Genomic DNA, 20747 nt, shown 5'->3' with positions numbered 1-20747 from the left:
TGGAGACCCAGCCCACACACACACAGGTTGAGAGACTCCACTGGTTTTTATGACCTGATGAGATGCACCTCATCAGGAACCTTACAGATCAATCACAGGCTGTATATAACAACCCCTACTCTGCTATCATTGTAGAGTGTGTGTATATATATGTGTGTGTGTGTGTGTGTGTGTGAGACAATGAGTGTTGTCTGTCTGGATGTAAGGCAGCACAGTTTGTGCCTGTTCCGGTCTCTTTGCTTGTGTATATGCATGGAGCATCAAATTAAACCTACTAATATTCAACTTGAGCTCTTAACTAGGTCAATGGAAAAACAGGCAGACACTTAAGAAAAGATGCCTTTATTTTACAACTTCTTAAAAAGCAATTTAAAGCACAAAGATTCAACTCTTATATAAACACGTCTTTTTTTTCCTGCATAAAAATGGTCACATGTGCACATTGTGCTTGGATTGCAAAGTTTGTACAACCTCTCTGGATGCCTGCTGCTACAGTAACCCAGTAAACGTTTTATTGCATATGTCACATGTGGCTGGGGTCACACACACATGGCAATTTACAGACAGAGAAATAGGAAAGACATGATGAGACATGAAGATGATCAGACGTTCCGTTATTACACAGTGAACAACAATAGCAGCTTCCCAAGAAAGGCGTTGCACTTTGTCCAGAAATAAAACATGGAGGAGAATAAATTAGAAAAAAAAGATAGTAAGATACTAATGTTGTGCTTTAGCGCTGTTCCCTTTGATAGACAGCTCACCCACAAAAAAAAAGAAAAAAGAAGCTACCCTACTGAAACTAGTTCAAGAAGTCCTGGTACTAGAACAAGCCCACCACCTTTCCACAAAAAATTATAATGCTGCCAGAATTATTTTTGAAAGCTTAATTCTGTCCCATCACAATCTGTTAAGTTGCACACAACAGCTGTGATTTCAAATATTACATTTTTATATATATATGCTGTCCCATCTCCCTTCATGTTCTAAATAAAATCTAGAATGTCAAAACTAAAAACTCTTTAGAAAAGGCAAGCTCCCCCTCTGGGGGAGACAGACGCTTTAGCGCTTCGCTCAGTATCATCATACAACCTCTCGTTTCCAAGAGTCAACGCTAACAACTGCTCCATGGCACCATCAGCACATAAACATAAACAAAAACAATGACACGTGAAATGAAATAGCCAGGCTTTTAAAGACTTTGGTATAAACGGAAAAAAAGTAAGCTGTACAGTCCCTTGTGGTAACTGTTTAGTTTCCCTTTAAAAAGACATACTGAGTGTTTAGTCCCATTATGTGGCAAATGTGCATAGTAATAGTCATGAAAATACATACAAAATATAAATGAGAATGCCATCAGGCTCCCCTCGTGCCCAATGTCATGAGCAAAATAAATGGCCTGAATCGTGACAATCCCATCACGGTGTGCCTGTCCAACCGCAGAGAAGAGAATGCAGTGGGACTCTCAGAGGCTCTGGAATAGTTTGGTGTCCAAGACAGCGGCATGTGCCAGGGATACAGTCACAGCTGAGGTGGACCGACATGACCCCCGTCATCACAAAGATCTGTTCCATTCCGCCTCGCCCTTGACAGTATACACAGGACTGTAAGAACACAAACAATGCACGTCTGGAATCCCTCGACTTCCAACAAACAACAACAGCTGTCGACTGACTGAGAACAGACCAGAAGGAATAGCACGCACACGACAGGACTACGTGGGGTGAGTGAATGAGTGGAAGATCATGGTAAATTCTTCTAACCAGTGGAAAGCTTTTGAATTATTCAGGCACAAAACAAGTCTGGGGGTCTGGCAACTCAAGACTCTCTGATGGGAGTGGCACAGTGTGGTTCTCGACCAATCGCCAGACTGAGAAGGTATGGTTAGTTCTTAAGTATGTTGAGAGGGAATGACGATATGAAAAGAAGATGAAGCGAAAACAAACAAACAAATAAAACAAACAAAAAACTTGCTTGTTGAATCTTAAAACCAAGACTGTTGGTATGTATGGAATTGCAAACAGCAACCGGCATACTAAATGCTACCCTAATGCCAAGCCTCTGACCAGACTCTCACATTACATTCCTATGACTGCACAGGGAAACAGATGACCACGCATCTTAACTGCACTCTAATCTCCTGTACTCAGTCCTATTAACCAACGGTATTAGAGGTAACCCCACAGTCACCACCTCCTCATGTATTCACATGCAGTATCAAAGCCCAGAGATTAAACAGGTTAAGCAGTCACAAACAAGGGATGAGGAAAAGACCAGCTGTCATTGGCTCCCCGGGTCTAGGAGAACCTCTCAGCCAACAGTGATGTCCAGACAATCCTCTGGGCTACTGTAATGACACCAGCAGTGCGTTTGTTTGCTCGTTGTATTCGCCAGCAACTGAATTGAGGCTGCACTGTTGTTTTAAATCACCCAGACACACACAGGCATTCACACACCCACACTACGCAGACACACGCACCATGCAATCTAAATGGTGAGGTATCTTACCAACTTAACAGAGTAAATTAATTCAACAAATCCTAATTCAAACTGACAAAAGAGGGAGAACAATCGGCTACCACCGAGTTCCAGCTGCCAAAAGCATCTTGTTCCAATGATGATCGACGAGGGACAGCTAGTGCTTTCATGAATCAAAGCTAAACAAAGCTAATGTTTCATCCAAAACAATTCCCTTATATTTCCCTCTGCGTTAGGAAGGATAAAAAAGGCCAGGGAGTCCAAAACGGAAAACAAACAAAAGTGGCATATGAGATGAGCATCCAGGTTTCACTACAGGATTGGAGAAATGTGTCGAGAGACTCATACAAGGCATTACTATCACACAAGTAAAGTGCTAAAGGTCTTCAACTTGAAGCAAAGATGAGAAGAGGTTTGAAGTTACAACCTTCAAAACAGAACAGGCCTTTACAACGGAGTTGATTTTTTTTTTGTCGTTGACATATAACAAATCAATTTCAGCTTGTTCTAATATCTGTCTGCTTTTGCCACTGACCAAAGAGACTGGCCGCAGAGGGACAACACAACTGTACAGTCATGCTACTCTAATTCCCATGCGAGTGTAGGCCGAATGTGCTAATCCTTTCCCTTTGTTGTCTTGGTCTGCAGCAAGCTCCTCCTACTTCAACTAAAGAGGGCAGATTTAGTCTTTTTTTTTTTTTTTTTTTCCCCAAAGCCACAATTTCCTGCCTTTGAGAAGGAGCTTGTACTGACAGCCGGTTGTGGGCAAAGCCTTAGGCATTGTCTAAGCTCCACGCAAATGCACCATTTTAGAAAAACACCATCCCACTAACCTGAGAACATCGCACCAAAACCCTAACTGGATTATGGCCCTGGTCTCTGCAGCATTAAAACGGACACAATGTGATTGTGGTGAGGTTCTACTCAACAGGGGGCCGTGTTATGGAGGGTCTAGCCATTCCGATCAAGGACTAGCCTCTTCAGGGAGCGAGCTAGTGCATGGGAAGGAATGGGAAGGCAATCGGTTTTCTGTTCCCACTTCTGAGCAGGAACACCACTCAGTCAATACACTGTTAACCAAGGATAACCCAAAATTTACACTTGGATTTTTAAACCAGGGACCTCTCTTCAGCTGGTGTAAAAAAAAAAAAAAAAAAAAATCATACAAAAGGCAATCTTATCACACGCAAAAGGTTATCTTTTTTTGATACTTTTGATGGGGTTCATCATAATAGAGAATTTGCTTCGGTTATATCCATAATTACTCATGTTAATTAGTTTGGTTTTAGCTCACTAATAATAAATGATTCTTATGCTTACTCTTAACTTCAACTTTCTGGAGTTAAAAACTCACTACATGTATGCCAGGCCTGAAGATTTCTTATGTAGACTCACCCTGGCCCATCATCAAGAAATGGCAAACTGCTGGAAGCCACATTTTCTGTATGCATTATCTCCATCACAGCAAAGATAGGAACAGCAATTACAGTTTCAGAAAAGAAAACTGCACACTATAAGAGAGTTCAGTAACTTCTCTAGGCTGGAAATGGCAACACCATTTTCTTGCCAGAACACCGTGTTCCTTCTCCAGCACCAGCACAGTCTCACCGAATGGCTGGCAGGTCGGCATACTGCCCCCAGTCGGGTTTTGGTGAGCAGCTCTAGTTGTGCTTGGCCCTTCCTCCCTTTAGGTAGCTTTTCCAGCGCTTGATGAAGTCCCTAAAAATGGGCGAGTTGTCTATGGTGCCCAGCAGCTGGAGCTGGTTGATGTGCGTCGTGTGGTAGTCCCAGCGGGCCAGGTTAGGCGCCGAGCCCAGCATAAAGTGGCGAAGGTCATAGATGGTGCCCGAACCCGTGTCATAGAGGGGCAGCATGGCTTTGAGGGACTCCATGCCCTTGCTGAAGAGCTGCCCGGCGTCACGGCCCAGCTTTTCCCCCGCCGTGTCGGCCAAGTCAAACAGGCCGAGCAGCGAGTAGATGAAGCCGTTGAGGACGAAAGAGCTGGGCGTGGTGGGGTACTCCTCGTACCAGTCGTACTTGTTCATGAACACGGCCTTGACGCCGTGCTGCTCCGAGGGCATGCGGTAGGGCCCCGTGGCACGCAGGGCGCCCTTCAGGTACACCTCGTCCTTGGTGAGTAGGTAGGCGCGCACCAGCGTGGACATGGCCTGGCCCTGCGCCATGGCCGAGTACCAGCCGGGCTCCAGCGCGCGGAAGCCCTCGCCCAGCTTGCGGGTCACCATGATGGGCCAGCCTCCCCGCTCGTCCTGGTTCCTCACCAGCCAGTCGCTGGCGGCGAAGAAAGCAGCCATGTGCGAGGTGGTGGAGATAGTGATGTTGTCAATGGCCCCTCGGCCACGGAGCACAAGCTTCACCACGCGGCGGGGCATGGTCTTGGTGGCCTTGACTGCTTTTGTGTTGGACAAGCCCACGCCCTTGCGCAGGTCGGTCAAAAGATCGCGGGTCACTGTGGTCCAGGCAGTGCGAGGACCGATGCCGTAGGTTATGTCCCTGTCCTTGAAGGCTATGAGCTGGGAGTTGGTGACGTAGTGAATGACAAATGGAGGCCCCTTCTCGGTGGTTTCCAGGACGACGGAAACACTCCCATTGGACACAAACTTCAAGTCGAAGGAGATGATGAAGTCCTTTGTGTTTCCCAGCGGAAGAGAGACACCCTCAGAATTCTCTGCGTTAGATGTACAGAAATGAAAGAGGTAGAGAAAGGGAGAGAAAGAGAAAGAAAAAGAGAGGGAATGGGAGAGGGGAGACAAGTTTTAGACACATCTTCTCATTAAAGGCAGCAGCTCTATGGTTGTCCTCCCTCTACACAGTTTTGCTCTGACAAAATATGCACAGCTCTGAAGAAATGCTCCCCCAAGGGAACCCAGTGCACGTGTCACCGCTCTCACCAGATAATTAGAGAGCCCTGTCGTCGGGAAAGGAAGGCAACTTGGCTGAGAGCCTAGCATCAAAAAAAAATAAATTAATAAATAAACAAAGTTTTTTTTTTTTTTTAAGAAGAAAAAACGCAATCTATGGTAGAGCTAGCGAAAGCCTGGTACTGCATTTTAACATTTTTCAAAACAGCTAGGCTAGCACACACTGACACTGCATCCACCATAGAAGATGATTTCCACAGTCCAATGTCAAGCTGCAATCAGCCAGCTCAATGGCAGAAAGTGCCAATTCACCTCAGCCTACATTTTCGCTGGTTGTACATGTTAGCTTTTAAAAGCCTTCCCCTTTGCTTTCTCAGATCCCCTGCCTCCAGAAACAATCCGTCTTAGGGTTCCAGCTGTGCAAAAACACAAAAAAATAGAGAAAACAAAAGCCGAAGAACGCCCAAAGTCAATTCCTGAAAGAGCTGGAGAATGTAAGCGAGTCTGCCGAAGACAGTCTTCCAGGCCATTCCTACTGCTGTTTAATGCACTCATAAATCCATTACTTAAGGCAATCCTAGGAGTAAGTGGATTTGTACGGTGGCCTTGCGATTACTCTGCCATCAATAAAGGATGAGCAGGGAATACATAAGAGATCTCATCTCCTCTCCACTACTTATCAACCCCACGATGGCTGGGGCACACTTCTCAGCTGGCTCCACCGAAATCGATGCTTCAGGTGATGACACCAATTACTGACTCCTTCAATAACAGCCTTGCTAATTCCAAAAGGTATTGATTAGTGTGCAGCTAAAATGCATTAGTGTATTATTAACGACAAAATACATATCAGCACTCCGCAAGCCACTTTAGGATGGTAATTTCACAGTTGACCATGTTCACACCACATCCGACTGGCATGATTTTTTTCTGTCATAAACATGCATGAAATTAACTTGTTAATATCTCAAGGGAAAATTGAAAGCTGCTGCTTTCAGGCGCACACAAGCGTATACTAAGAGGAGGAGAGGCTAGCATGCAGTATGGATCAATAGAATATGGCAATACCATATTTAGTGTGGGCTAAGTATAGTGGGAGGATTTCTAAAAGATGTAATTTGTCAGATTTTCTATTTCACTGCCAATTAATTCAGCAATCTGACGTTTTCACTATCTAGAAAATGAGTAGGGCTTTGAATACAATAGATATTATCAATACTTGAGACATTGAGGATGTAGTGATGGAAAACTGTATTTACTGACAGGTGAATAGTGACAGGAGACAGAATGATGAACGATACAAAATAAATTGCTGTATCCCTTCATGAGTCAGAAAATAAGAATTCTGGAACATCTGCTTCGTTGTTTTCAGTCGTAAAGGTGATTAAGGCACTGAGGTCAGCGCATAAGAGGATTGTGTAATACGGCATGTACAGCTGCGGGAGAGGAGGTAAAGCTGTGTAGCAGACAGTCCCACCTGGCGCACTGAACTGCCGGACCGAAGAGCCGCGCGTCTTGTCGTAGACCTTGCTGAGGGAGCAGCCCTTGGGGACGGTCCAAGCGCTGGGTCGGCTGTCTCGTTCCTCCGCCGTGTCGTATACCTCCACGTGTGGCGGCCGCTCCGTCAGGTTCTTACTGTAGTGGCTCAGGCCGTACTGCGCTATCTGGATGGCGTAGAAGTAGCCCTGCGGTCCCCACTGCGTGGACAGGGGTACTCCTGAGGACGGACAATAAAAGACGACAGGAGTCACATTAGAAGGAGATATTCAACCTTAAGACAAAAAAAAGTTAAAGAAAAAATTTGGAACGCAATCACACAAGTGAATAAGCTGTGCAGAGAAGGTTGCTTTGCCATCCAATCCAAACTGCACCAGAGGCAACTGAAGGAGAGCTGCTGCCCAGAAACCGTTTTAGCTTGATCGCACAGAACACAAAATGTTCTGTAAAAACTGATAATGGGAAGAGTAGCACCCACAGGCCGTGGAAATCCTATTAGCTCCAATCTTCTGAGGAATAGTTAAGTGTCCGTTAACACAGTGGCATAGTTTAAGCCGCTTATCTGAATCTCTGCTGTTGTTTAGAGACTACCTTCAGCCAGGCCTTAAGAGTTACATAAGTGATACTGAGCAATATTTGGGAGACACATCTTTTTCAGTAGCACTGCAACATTTCCTTGCAGATAAAGATTATTGAACTCTAACCATTTTCTTTTAAAGCCTCATTATGTTTTCATCGATTACATTTGTTTTCTTAGAACTCACCAAGCCATCAGTGATCCCCTGGAAAAGCACGCCGATTCCCTAGTTCTATGCAATATTCCAAATTAAACATTCTGATTACTACTAATTGTACTTATTTGATTTATATGTTGCAGCACCTCTGTTTATAGGGACTTTGGTTGTTCCATTTTGCCAGTATGTCATTCATACCAAAATTAGTTTTGTGTTTTGTAGTGCATCATGTTATCACTGTAATATCTTGTAGGCACATATATTGGCATGCAAAAGTCTCGGTAACCCTGGTCAAAATGTGTGTTACTGTAAATAGCTAAACGAGGAAAAGAGGGCTTGATTTCCAAAAGTGATTAATTTACAGATAACACATTTCTTTACACAAAGGAAAAGGTTACGAACTCCAGCATGAAACCACGCTCAAAACCACAGTCTAGGGTATTCAAAGTTGCCCAAACTGAAGTCCCTAACCTAAACGTGACAAGTAAGTTTGTCAGTATGTAAGAGGGGATACCAGATTACCTTCAGGGCCCTGTGCCAATCCAAGGGATGTCTCCAGCAAGATGAAGAGCCCAAGTACAGAGATGATATTTTGGTCAGGGGACTGTGAGGGCCATGGCAAAACCTTTAGCTTGCGCCTTTTGAGGTAGTCAACTGTGGATTTTGAGGTGTCTTTAGAATGATTATCATGTTGTCGAGGCTGTACTCTTGTCATCTTCTGATTTTTTTTACAGACTGTGATGTAGGGCTGCTTGATTATGGCAAAAATCATAATCACGATTATTTTGGTCGATATTGAGGTCACGATTATTTAACACAATTTCTCAGTTTTCCCCAGCATTTGTTTCAGCAGTGGTGTAATTGTGCATGCAGACATGATCCCAGAATACATTTTTTTTTTTAAACTTTATTAGTAATGAAGGTCTTTTGCAGTAAAACAGGGGGTTTCATTTGCCGTTCTAGAAATCCTACGAGCAGTTCTCTCAGAAAATGTTGATATCATTTTGACATCCACCGTTCCTGTTAACTGCCAATTCTTCAATTCTTAATTACATTTTAAGCTGTCAATTTTCTTTATTTTCAGAGTGCTAGGCATCTGCTTAGAGGAGCCCATGGCTGCTGAATGCTGGGACTAGGTTTGAGGTATTTATAAAATGGCTTTTCCTAACGATGAATGTGAACCAGCCGTAGCCCTAACAAGCTAATCAATGCCTGAGACCTTGGTTTTACGTATCAGAGAGCTCAGATCTCTTGGGGCGTCCAAACCTTTACATGGTACTCCTTTCCTTTTTTCACTCAATTGTAGAAAACAAAAATAATACACTAATCTTTGGAGATCAGTTCATTTTCCACTCACTTAACTATTCAGAGTAACAGAAATGTTGACCAGGTGTGCCCAAATGTATGCCTGCAACTGAAAGAAAAGTCCAATAACTGTTTCAAAATAAAAGTCCCTTGACACTTTACGTGCTACACATTTGACAAATATGCCTTTCAAGCTCACAGACAATTTTGATGGCCTCGATGGTTTTATTTGAAATCTGTAGTTCACAGTAGGGCTGGGCGATATGGAAAAAAACATATATCACGATATGGATTATTTTATATCACGATAGCGATATATATCACGATAATGATATAATAATGGAAAAAATGTAGCGGGAGCATTAATCCGCTACTAAAATGATGTGTATAGAGTGAGTGTAACTAAGATCTCACTCCCCTGTAATATTGACTAATATTAAATATAATGAAGAGATAAAAGCCATTCAGTATTAAATAAGACATGTACTAATATTAATTATTATAAATAGATACATTCAATGAACCTACTCTAAATATTTGCTTTAATAACTATTTTCATACCCATTCAATATCAGTGGCCTAATGTCCAATCACTCTCTCGTTCACGCTTGCTATAAATATACAATCAATAAACAACTTAACTAATGCAATAACAATATAACAATATGGCAATACAATCCCGATGTATTTTACAGTTCTTTGTGTTCCGAATAGATGTATGAGTTCAGAGTTCAAAAGTCGATGGTCACAGCTCAGAATACGTACGATGACGTATTTGTCAATCCACAGAGTGCTGTGCTGGCGGTGTGTGTGAGCGATACGAATGTTTGTATAATGCCGTTCAGTTCGGGAAGGAGCTCCTTGTTATGTATGTGTGTGTAATGTCAGGATAATAACTCAATAAAACTGGAACCCAGTACCTCGATGGTCCAGAGAGATGGGTCAAACTGAGTTGTCCGTGGATGGCAGGGCAAAGAGCGTCAATCAGAAGGTAGAGTAGACCCAGGGCTAGCTGCTAACCGTCTGTCCGTTACCAGGGAAACCAGCGACACACCGTTGAATCTCAACTAGCAGCGATAGCTAAACGTTGCTAGCAGCCACTGAAGCTGCCAGCTGACTGTATAATGAAAAAAAGTTTATCACGATAGAAACGATAGAGGAGAAAGGTCACGATAGACACGTTTCTATCGTCCTCACGATATATATCGTCATATCGCCCAGCCCTAGTTCACAGGAGAAAATGTGCAATTAAACAACAATATTTGAATTGAAATGTACTTCCTTTGTGTTGATTCTACATTAATTCAGTGATTTTACATGTAAATATCCATAATAACAAGATTTATCGCAATTAATCACAGCAAATTGTGTGATTCATTGGTATTTTCTTTTCTTTTCTATCGGTTGGCGGGAGTAATCATATGTGTACTGTATATTCCACATTCACGTATCAAGACCAACCAGTGTTTTAGACTGCCATAGCCCGTTTCACTGCCAATGCAGCTGAAATAAGTGTGCTGAACCGAGCACAAGGGAAGACGGGCAAACGCTTCACAAAGCACCAGCTTTAATGAGAGCCACTGCATTCCTCCAAGCCCTGTGGCATCATTTGTGCTGCAGCAAACTAAACGGCAGGGGACCGTACACTGGGCCTGCATTGGGAGTGAGACGAAGCCTCTGAGCGAGCGTCTGGCCTAGATTTAACTCAGAGATGGGTGAGGCTGGGCGCCCTCCCCCCACCCACCCAAATGAGGAGCCTTCCCCATCTCTGAGGGTTCAGACTCCCTGGCTGATGTCCTCTAGCCATCCTGGCAGTGAGGAGGGTGGCCAGAGTGCCCCCGACGCCGCCGTGGCTCACTCTAAAAGATAATGGAGCTTCCTGCCTGAGCTTGCCGCTCAAGGGCCTTCGCTTTAATGTCTCATTACAGCTGGCTCCTTCAGCCGAACCATTCAGTCACAAATGTAGGCCTTGGGTGGAGGAAAAAAGAAAACGAGAGGAAAAACAGAAAACAATCAAAGTAACCTTGCTGTTTTCCACTTGCCTGCATTCACAAGCACAGCCCCACGCAGAGCCATACTTTTCGACCATAGCGGGTTGTGACTGGCTTAAAATGTTCATGTCACAACAAGTTTCCATATGAACGCCATCATTATCACACTTTTATTTGTACTCATTAAATGCACAACAGTGGTAGTTGTGCAGGCATGTGAGGTTGATCAGCTAGTGTTCCGAGTTGAAACTGAGTGTGGGGATGAGAGGTGGGGGTGAGAGGGAAACAAAAGCTTCCCCCCGTGTTTTATGCATGTGCTTTAGGGCGGGTCGTTAAATAACTTTTTTCCCCCAAGGAATACAGCAACGAGAGGAAAAAAAATGCTTCAAACCTCCGCATGGGCCCTGAGGTCTGCCGCTCCTGTGGAGTAATTAATGCTGTAGCACTGCAAAGTGTGCAAATGCAAAGTGCCAAAGCAAATGCGAAGTGTGGAGAGGTGCAAGATTCTATAAAGCTGTAAGCACCACACATGATTAATAGACTGAGAGGGATTCAGAATGGCGTATAAGGGGAGTGGGGGTGGGGGGGTTTGTCTGCAAATCGCCTCTGCAGGAAATGGGAGCACAGGAATAATTCACAGCCCATCAGCTCCGTAGTGCCAATGGATTTATCTCAATTTAGAGTCGACCCAATTTCCCCAACAATATATACCACATAAACCTGCCCTTCAAGATAGCATGGCTAAAGATATCACCATTTACCGCTGTCCAGAGAAGAGAGCTTAGGCTTATACCGCCTCACTCGATGAGGGCTGAAAAATTCCCTCCAGTCTGCGGTGTACTCTCTAACTTCTTATGGCTCGGCAAAATTCACTTCCTCTCTGACAACTACCTCAGCACCTGGAACTCACACATGCATAAGCTGCACATGGTACCAACGCTGTAGTCTACTAAAAAAACTAAAACCCTGGCTGATGCCTTTTTGGGCACTTAAAACCAGGCAATCAGGGTAAATGGAGAACTGTGATCCCTGGTGCTATAAACAATCTTTTACAATGGCAGGCTGGAGCCAAGAGTCTCTGTGTCACAGTGTTTAAAGAGTGACATTATCTGTGCGACAGCTCAAGGTAAGCACTGAGGACATGGGTATGACTTCCTGGGTGTCAGCAAGGAGGTGACTGAGACGGCTACTGTCAGTTTGCAGTGCCACTGATAAAGCTTGAAAAATGCTAACATTATTAACAGGCCCTTCACAGACCAGTGATACTGGAAGACAAGAGACAGATTTCCCAGTTGACCTTGAGGGTTGCACCACACTGTTTTGTGGTCTTCTATGACTTCCCTGCCACAGTAGTTGTACATTAGAATGCAGGTGGCACACTGCTCACTCCTTGGAGGTAAAGGGTGATGAATATGTATCAGGCAATCCACGATGTGTGCACAAGGCCAATTTAAGTTAACGCACTGACTGGAGAGACTCAAGCATCAAAGGCCTGACTAATCACATGTGGGTTGGAGAACATCTTTAAAATTAGCATTATAATCTACATTAGCATAATTATAGGTAATGAGTTCATTATAGATCGGTTCCAATCACCATGACTTGCACTAAATACCCAGTGGTCTTTTACTCATATACAAATGTTAAAGGTGTACTTTGGTCAAAAAGGCATTTTGCAATGCAAAGCTTTTATGTGGTGTAATGCACTTGTAGTTGTTAAACTACTTATTTGGACAGCTGAATTGACTAATGGCATCTTCTCATTCTCTAAAAGCATCCTCAATTAAGGAAACAGGTCATCAGGGAGTAAATTTAACACGTGCTGCACCTTGACCTTTGCTAATTGGCTGTTCTCAATAGATACCTCACACGTGTTACTGTATGCAAACACACTGTATAAGTCTTTGTTCAATTATGACTTTAACAATAGAGTTTTTTAAGGTTAGTCCTTTGCAACAAATACACAGTGAAAATCTGTGAAAAAGATTTGTTATATAAATTGGTTCCTGAATAACATATTCCGATGCAACAGAGATGTTTTGAGGATTCGAAAAAGCTTCTTTGTACTATATCTCATTAAAGCAGGGATGACATGCCTTCATTAATGTTTGATTGCTGAGAAAAAGAAAGCTGAGACATTTTCCAGTAAGATAGAGACAAATCAAGAATTCCAAGTAAGGCAGAGGGAAACAGACAGATTGAGAGCTTCTGTGCATTAGAGAGGGGGGTTGGTGGAGAGGGAGAAGGGAAAGGGAGGGAGCAATTTCAAACGGCCAGAATACAAAAGAGGACGGAGAGAGCAGTGGCTCTGTCCACACTTGGCAGCATCTCACAGACTTCCAGTAAAAAAGAACTGAAGACATGCACTGCCAGAACATCAAGAAATCTCCTCAATACACTGAGCTTCAGCCTCTAGTCTACAAAGAGCCAAGGCTCCCTCCCTGGGTAGAATAGAGCTACACCAATTGAACACAAACAGAACAATTATGACTGACAGCCAACTGGACAGAGGACTGAACAGAATATCCACTGTGCAAAGGTTAGTGACAAAGGGAGGAGGAGGAGGAGGAGGACCCCCCTCCCCCCCAGTCAAGTGGACACCGGGGAGTTTACAGATTAGAAAACAAAAGGAAGCCACCATTTTACAGACCGTCTTCCTCAACCATGTGTCAGGGAAGACGCATGTCCATACAAGCACAAAATGGTGTTCCATTAAATTTGGGGTCACCATAATCAAGCCTTGTCATTTTCAGAATCAATCCCATTTTCATTTGCTTAATGCAAGTCAATTGAGGGTGCATTATTCACTCAGGGCAAGGGTGGATTACTTGCCTGGTTGCCAGGAATACCCTCCTTGAGAGTGCCCATCTAAATGACTATTAATGGACACCACACATTTATATTTTAGATGGATCCCCTACTTACTACTAGCAAGCATAAAGTGCTCCAGAGACGTGACATGCATAAAGGTAGAGACTGATAGCCATATTTCACAAGAGTCAATTAGTGACCAAGAAGCGACCAGTGACTACAAGAGCAATATCTAACAGGAGAGTTACTTCACATGGTGTATGTAGAGTTTGTGCTTGAAGTGAAACTCCAATGATTTGTCAAAATAAAAGCGTCTGTTAAATGACGAAATGTAAATGTAAATGTAAAGCATGCTTCCGCACACCTGAAGAAACTCATTGTGACCATCTTTGAGTGTTTTTGTATATTGTGGTAATTTGCCAGAAGAATGTAGCCTATAAAATCAATAACACTCTCTACTGTGATAATGTTACAATCTCACCATAAATCATTGTAGGCAATTTTGTTTCTGTAAACTCTGAAACCCTCTTTTAGTTGTAAACACTGTGGGGAAAATGTAATCTTTTTGTTGAAAATGGTCACAATACATGTGTCTGTGCAAGACATCTACTGCCTACCTTCCACTCCACTGATGCACTTGACACGATCCCGGACCTCCACATTGTAGCCTTCGAAGGACATGAAGACTCCGCTAGGGTGGTAGGGCTCGCGCTGGGCATACACCTTGGAGTAGCTGTGCGAGAACTCGAAGCGGTCGTAGCCGTCGTACTGCACCACCTTGCCGTACACCTCGAAATACTTCTCCATCCAGCTGAAGGGCAGGTACACGTCGCTGCCCTCCCGTCGGCCCTTGATGGTGGTGTCATCGTTGACGAGGCAGTCTATCTCCTCGTACTTCACTCCTCCCACCACAGGCGGGGGCTCTGGAGGCTGCGGTGGCTGCTGTTGCTGCTGCAGCAGACTGCCGTCCCCCTTGGGGCTGGGGGCGGGCTGGGGCCTGGGTAGAAAGCGCAGCGCCTTGTCGCTGGAGCATTTGTTCCACAGCAGGACGGTGATGAGCGTGAGCAGGGTGCAGATCACGATTAGGGTCTTGTAGTGGACTCGGGCTGCCAGGCAACGCATCATCACTGCTCACCTGCGGGGGAAAAGAGAGAAGAGGTGTTTCAGTCAATGTACACATGTAAATCTGGGCGTGAAACCACCAAATCTGCTTGCTTTTGGACACGCCGCACTTTCAGCTCTAAAAATCATTGTCAAGCAACGGGAAGCACAGAGTGTGCCAAGCAATTTTTGTGTGGCAGTGTGGTAAAGAATCAATGATGTTCAGTGTATCTCTCAGAGGAAAGGCCAAGTATGATGCTGCTCTGGACAGGTCATATGCAATTAGACCTTTCAAATTGTGATCTTTAGCCTAACAGCTCTGCTTTAATTAGCTTGGCAGAAATGCGCTATGAATAATACAAGGTCCAAGGGAAAACGACTTAGAACCACTTGTCTAGGTGGCCCAGAGGCCGGCAAAGAGCAGCTAATCATTCAACCAGCTAACAATGCCAATCAACAGCGAGCCAAAGGCTCTTACAGTCATGTTTCTCTGGCATTTAATCTGAGTGGGAGAAAAAAAAAAAATCAATAGGCATATCTCACTGCTGCCTGGCCTAGCTAATTACAGCTCAGAGCTTAGAGTCCAGAAATGGCAATGACAAACATGCATCTGAGAATACCCCAAGGAAAATCATTACCTCCAAGTTTGACTCAATACCGCAGTTTAAACAAGCCAAGTTTAAGGTCAGCACAATGTAGGCTCATTAATCTCACAATAGGAGCAATCAGTCTCACAAGGCCACAACTGCTTTATTCACTTTATTCATCAAGGTCTTTCAGAATATATTACAGAGCCGATAATTCATGTAGGGATACATCATAAGGGAACACTGTATGGTTGTATCACACCATGTTGCAGGCTTACAAGATTCTGTAAGTGTGAACATCCCATATCATGCATTGGCTATTCAAAACAGCAAACCAAAAACTGAAGAAAAAAAAAACTCTAGCCATTTTCCCTCTTTAACCCTTAAAAGAGTTTCAATATCATAAAATATCATTTAATAAAAGGGGTCGGTGATATTTGGAGAAATTACTGTAGCGGAAAGTGATGAAAGATTTGGAAGATGAGTGTCTTGACAAGACTGAGAACACAGCAGGGAGAGAGGGGTGGGGAAGGGGAGTGGGGCGACTGCTCACTGTAAGATAAGCAGCCTGTCTCGTTTGGTTGCACTATAAATAATTCAATCTTTTTATGGCTTTTGCAGCCAGCAGGGCGAGAGCAATGACACAATGATGGCGGCAGCCACAGCACCGAACGGAGCTCAAAGCAGACTAAAGGTAGAGCTGGGCCACGGCCACGCGGCTGCATCCTCGCCACCATCATCTGGACCGGGCTGCAGCTCTGCTCAGGGATAATTTCTATTCAAATCCACTAATATGCAGGAGATATGGATGAGCCTCTGTGTAATCCGCAGATCAGACCGTCCACAGAAGTGAAACAGATGTAATCCTGCTGAACAAGTTCCGTGGCAAACTTAAATGAGCCAGAACACATTCAAACGCGCGGTAAAACGTTAAAGCTTTTGGTTCAAGGTCAACAGAGGCTAACAGAGAAAAGGCAAATGCTGCCATGCTGGGGAAACCAGCTTCAGCTCTTGCATGGGAGGAGGGCTTGAGCACGGCTTGGCGAGGGGAGCGCATTGGAGAGCGACATTTAAAATGAGACCATTGATCCCTCCCAGGTGGAAGACGGAGTGCCTTCTTGGTATGCGTTTACTACTTTTTCAGTCACCACGGCGATCTGGCTCCAGCCACGCCTCCTTCTGCCTCCTCGTCCTGCCGTGATGCACGACCTGCCCGACAGCTCGCCATCGAACGCCCACAGCGGTCGATTGCTATGCTGTGCGTGGCCTACCTGCAGGATCACTTCCAGGTTTTCCCCATTTGAAAAATCACCCTGCACCCTCTTTTCCCTGGGGGTGATCCACTGTCCCCCCCCCCCCCCCCCCCCCCATGCACTTCCACCGCCCCCCTGGGAACACAGCCGCACTTTGTGTGGGGTAGCGGGCCTGATAATGGCCATCGGGGTGGAGGAATGGAGGCTGGCACTGGGTGGCTGGGTGCTCTGAATGGGCTGCTTTCAGGTTTAATGGTCTCAGAGTCCTCACAGCTTCATTCTGAAGGCCTTACGGCTGTCCAGGCTGCTCAGCCCTTCAAGTTGCTCAAGGCAAGAACAAAGCCAAGCGAAAGAGGGAGAGTGCCTCCACTGAAGTCATGAATGCAAATGTTGCTCAGCATATAAATTCGGTAACTATATCAGATTGATCTTCCTCCTCAAGTTGCCGAACAGCAGCTTTAAATAAATAAATAAATAAAAATCAGCTACACTCCCATTTTGCAACTTCAGCCACTTCAACATGACGTAAGGTCAGTGCGCAATAAAGTTCTGACAATCACCATCAGCGGAAAGAAATGTGGGTCACTACACTGCAATCCCCTTGAGAATTCCACTTGTTTGTTTATTACCTACCAAGGGCAGACAGACAGCGAAATGATGACAGCGTTCAGAAACCTCAGAGCCTTCAAAAAAGAAAACATGGAATCCCAGTGGGACTTCTGAGTCTCACAGGCACGATTATTTGCAGCTCTTCCAGTTGTCCCAGTCATCACTCTTAGCCTGAGCACGCAGCCAGGGCTTTGGCAGGGGGATAGACGGCTGCAGCAGCTGCGTGCGTTGTTAGCGTGTCAGGGATGACTGGATGCGCTAACGGCTTTCTGAAGTTCCCACCCACAACAGTATCGAATTCAAACATGGGTTTCACGCTCATTTTTAGGCTCAACAGATGGTGTTGTCATGAACTTCAACAGTTCGCCATCTCGTGAAGAAACAAACACGGAAAACATGTCGGCTCAACATCCTGATTCCCGCATACAGTACACAGAGCTTTTAAAAGCTATGAGACAAGTTGGTTTACAGCCACGCTTAAATGCGAATAAACCAAGAGGATTTGTGCCTCCAAGTGCAAACAGCAACACTTTGACAAGCCCTTCTGAAGAGGTGTTCCACCTACACTTGATGAAACAAGAGGAATCGTGTCTGGCTGTGTTCTGTACCCAAGCATGTCAATACGCCATGTGTCACAGTGATTTGATGAGCTTTTTCTGCTCCTCTAATTTTCTGCCATCCAGGGTACAAGACATTGTAATTACACCCACTGGTGCTGGTAAGCTGCCCTTAAGGATGTGTCACGGAGCACAGACACATGCCGGAGAGCAGGTGCTGGGCTGAGTTCTAACTAACCTCCTGACATTTCCACTCCTCTCACCATGGATTCAGATGGGGATTGAATCTAGGAGGAAAAAAAGGACTGCAGTTTCAGTTTGTATATCTTTACATAAAGCTTTTAGCCGTGACCTCTTTTTGTGTTATGACGAAATACATATAAAGAGTATCAACACTGTTATATATACACGTCTCTACAAGAAAATGATCATCCTACTTTGGCTCGTGGCTCCAACAACAGCTTATCTGCAGTCTGACTGCGGAGGGAGATATTACTTTTGTGCTGTGGTGCCAACAAAGGGCTATAACTGGGTTCATCCCTGCAGTGGGGAGCAGAGCACCCATCAATAACAGAACGATAATGTCTCTTTGAGAGCCTGTGCCATCAAATTCTCATTAAAAAGACTTCAGTAATTATCGGGGCGCTTTTGCATGTGCTCACACAGCAAATAACATAATTCCAGACTGGCTCTGTTGCTCACATTGCAGACCTCCGCTTTTATTAGTGAAGGTGAGACAGCGATGAGAACGACAGAACTGTGCAGGGAGGCACAATATGACAGATGTGGGAGTTGACATCATTTCATAACACTCTGCAAAAATGAGTGTGGGGTGCTAAGAAATGTAAAAAACATCAGAGACTTAAAGCGCTAAATGCAGATTATCATAATAAGCAACATTATTTAAATCTGTGTGGGTTTTTTTTTGTCCAGAATTATGACCATCATATTCCATTTTTAAGACCTTATGGGTTAGATGGAGGGAGAGATCCTGTCGGATTGCCAAAAAAACAGTTTATTCCTCTAAAATACATCTGAGCTTAGCAACAGACCGGTTCAGGGAAAGGTGGATGATCCTGCTGCAAATACTGAGCAGACTGCATTACACAATCTGTGCAGCACACCTGTTCCATCCACACACCATCAAAGCCCAATACCAAACACTGCAGCATATCTCAGACAACCTTCAAGTCTCTGGTGCGATGGGAGAAATACCATTAGCTATAGAGCAAATCACCTATTCAAAAAGATGCAAATGATTAACATTCCCTTGATGTAGAGATGTTTTCTCCAGAAAGAGTGCCGTTGTGTGCATGTATGATGCTATTTTTTCCAAGTAGCAGACCACTTAATCCTCTCAAAGAAATGTAAGGAGCTGAATTGTTCCTTCATGTAACAAGTATACAATCTGAAGACATGTGGGGGGTTTTCAGTTTGTCTCCAAATAAGGATGACTAGAGTAAAATACTGCTGTGTCAGTAGAGATCCACAATCAGCAGCAGCCAATACAAGATGAGTATGGGTATGGGAATAATAGTTGTTATGCAGGATCTCATCACCACATTATAGTGCAGGGAAAGATACCCGAGGCCCATTTGACATGTGGAAAAACAGTGATGACTGGGACAACTGGAAAGCTGCAAATAATCGTGCCTGTGAGACTCAGAAGTCCCACTGGGATCCAATGTTTTCTTTTTTGAAGGCTCTGAGGTTTCTGAACGCGGTCATAATTTCTCTGCTCTTGGTAGGTAATAAACAAACAAGTGGAATCCTCAAGGGGATTGCAGTGTAGTGACCCACATTTTTTTCAGCTGATGGTGATTGTCAGAACTTTATTCCACACTGACCTTATGTCATGTTGAAGTGGCTGAAGTTGCTAAATTGGACTGACACAAATGTTGAATTGATGGTCAGAACAGCACAATAAAAAGGCTGTTGCTATTTCAGAAGCGAGTGGACAGAGGCAATTTCTTTGAAGTTGATGCCCTCATTCTATTCAGGGTGTGATACGTTGATACGGTATATTAATGTGGATGCTTTTAGCTGGTATTAGGGGAGCTAGTAGTACTGTTGAAAGTACAAAGAGCTGAAGACACTTTATGCACGCTTGTCATTGAAGATTATCAGGTGTTCATTTGTCCAAAAACGTGTTTTATTTGTCCTAGACAATGAACTCTAGCGTTGATGTTGAACCACGTTACACTAAGCACAGCACTTAAATGACCACTCTGGCTGAATTCTTACAGTAACAATCTGAATATCAGTCGGTGATTTGCAGAGAAGACTGGCGAACAAAGTATAGGCGCAATATAGTATATACTTTTTTTTCTAGTATTAAAACATAAGAAGCTGACAAAAATGTTTAATTGCTGGTCAATAAGGATGTACACCTTAAATAAGAGAAGCACAATGAAACATAGTTGATATCTTTTAGAACAGAGTGGATAGAGGAAATTGCTTTGAAGTTAATGCCCTCATCCAATTCACTGGCAGCCAGGGGATTAGGCAGGTTATTACCAAAAAGCTTACAATATTAAAAACCTACAGGGGGATTAAACACATTTCTAATCAACTGAAGAAGGAAGAGTATAAAAATAAACACTATCCAATGGAGTTATTATGACCCTTGCCCACTATTCATCACAAATAGTGTCGTACAAGCAGACATGAAGTATTGCCACATCATGAAAAAAATATGCTTTTGCGAGGAAAAAAAAACACACACACACAATTGGGCCAACATGACAGGGTTATTCCACCATGGCACGAAATGTTCTCTAAAGCCTCTGAGCATATGACGCGGCCTGATCAGCGTCTGGCCTCTTCATGAAAGACGATGCGTTTGTCGAGTCCTGCGTAAATTGCAAGGCCAAGGGGATTAAGCTCTGATCATGGCCCGTGGCCTAAAATTACACATATAGCTAATGAACTGACAAAAAAAAAAA

At 44.1% G+C, this 20747-nt stretch overlaps 1 protein-coding gene across 1 annotated transcript in view; it reads right to left on the bottom strand.

Moving 5' to 3' along the window:
• Positions 1-4050: 4050 nt before the first annotated feature.
• glceb (glucuronic acid epimerase b) overlaps positions 4051-20747 on the bottom strand; it is a 34378-nt gene continuing 17681 nt past the window's right edge. Inside the window, exons 3-5 of the mRNA XM_080843248.1 lie at positions 14313-14830; positions 6835-7074; positions 4051-5164 (exon numbers count right to left, since the gene is read on the bottom strand). Of these exons, the coding sequence (XP_080699374.1) occupies positions 4140-5164; positions 6835-7074; positions 14313-14820 (1773 nt within the window). The 5' untranslated portion in view covers positions 14821-14830 and the 3' untranslated portion in view covers positions 4051-4139. The remainder of the gene's footprint in view (positions 5165-6834; positions 7075-14312; positions 14831-20747) is intronic.

The sequence above is a fragment of the Sprattus sprattus genome (assembly GCF_963457725.1).
Source record: "Sprattus sprattus genome assembly, chromosome: 8".
Lineage (NCBI taxonomy): Eukaryota > Metazoa > Chordata > Actinopteri > Clupeiformes > Clupeidae > Sprattus > Sprattus sprattus.
The sequence above is the reverse complement of the archived record's forward strand: the minus strand, read 5'-3'. Positions and strand labels throughout refer to the sequence as shown.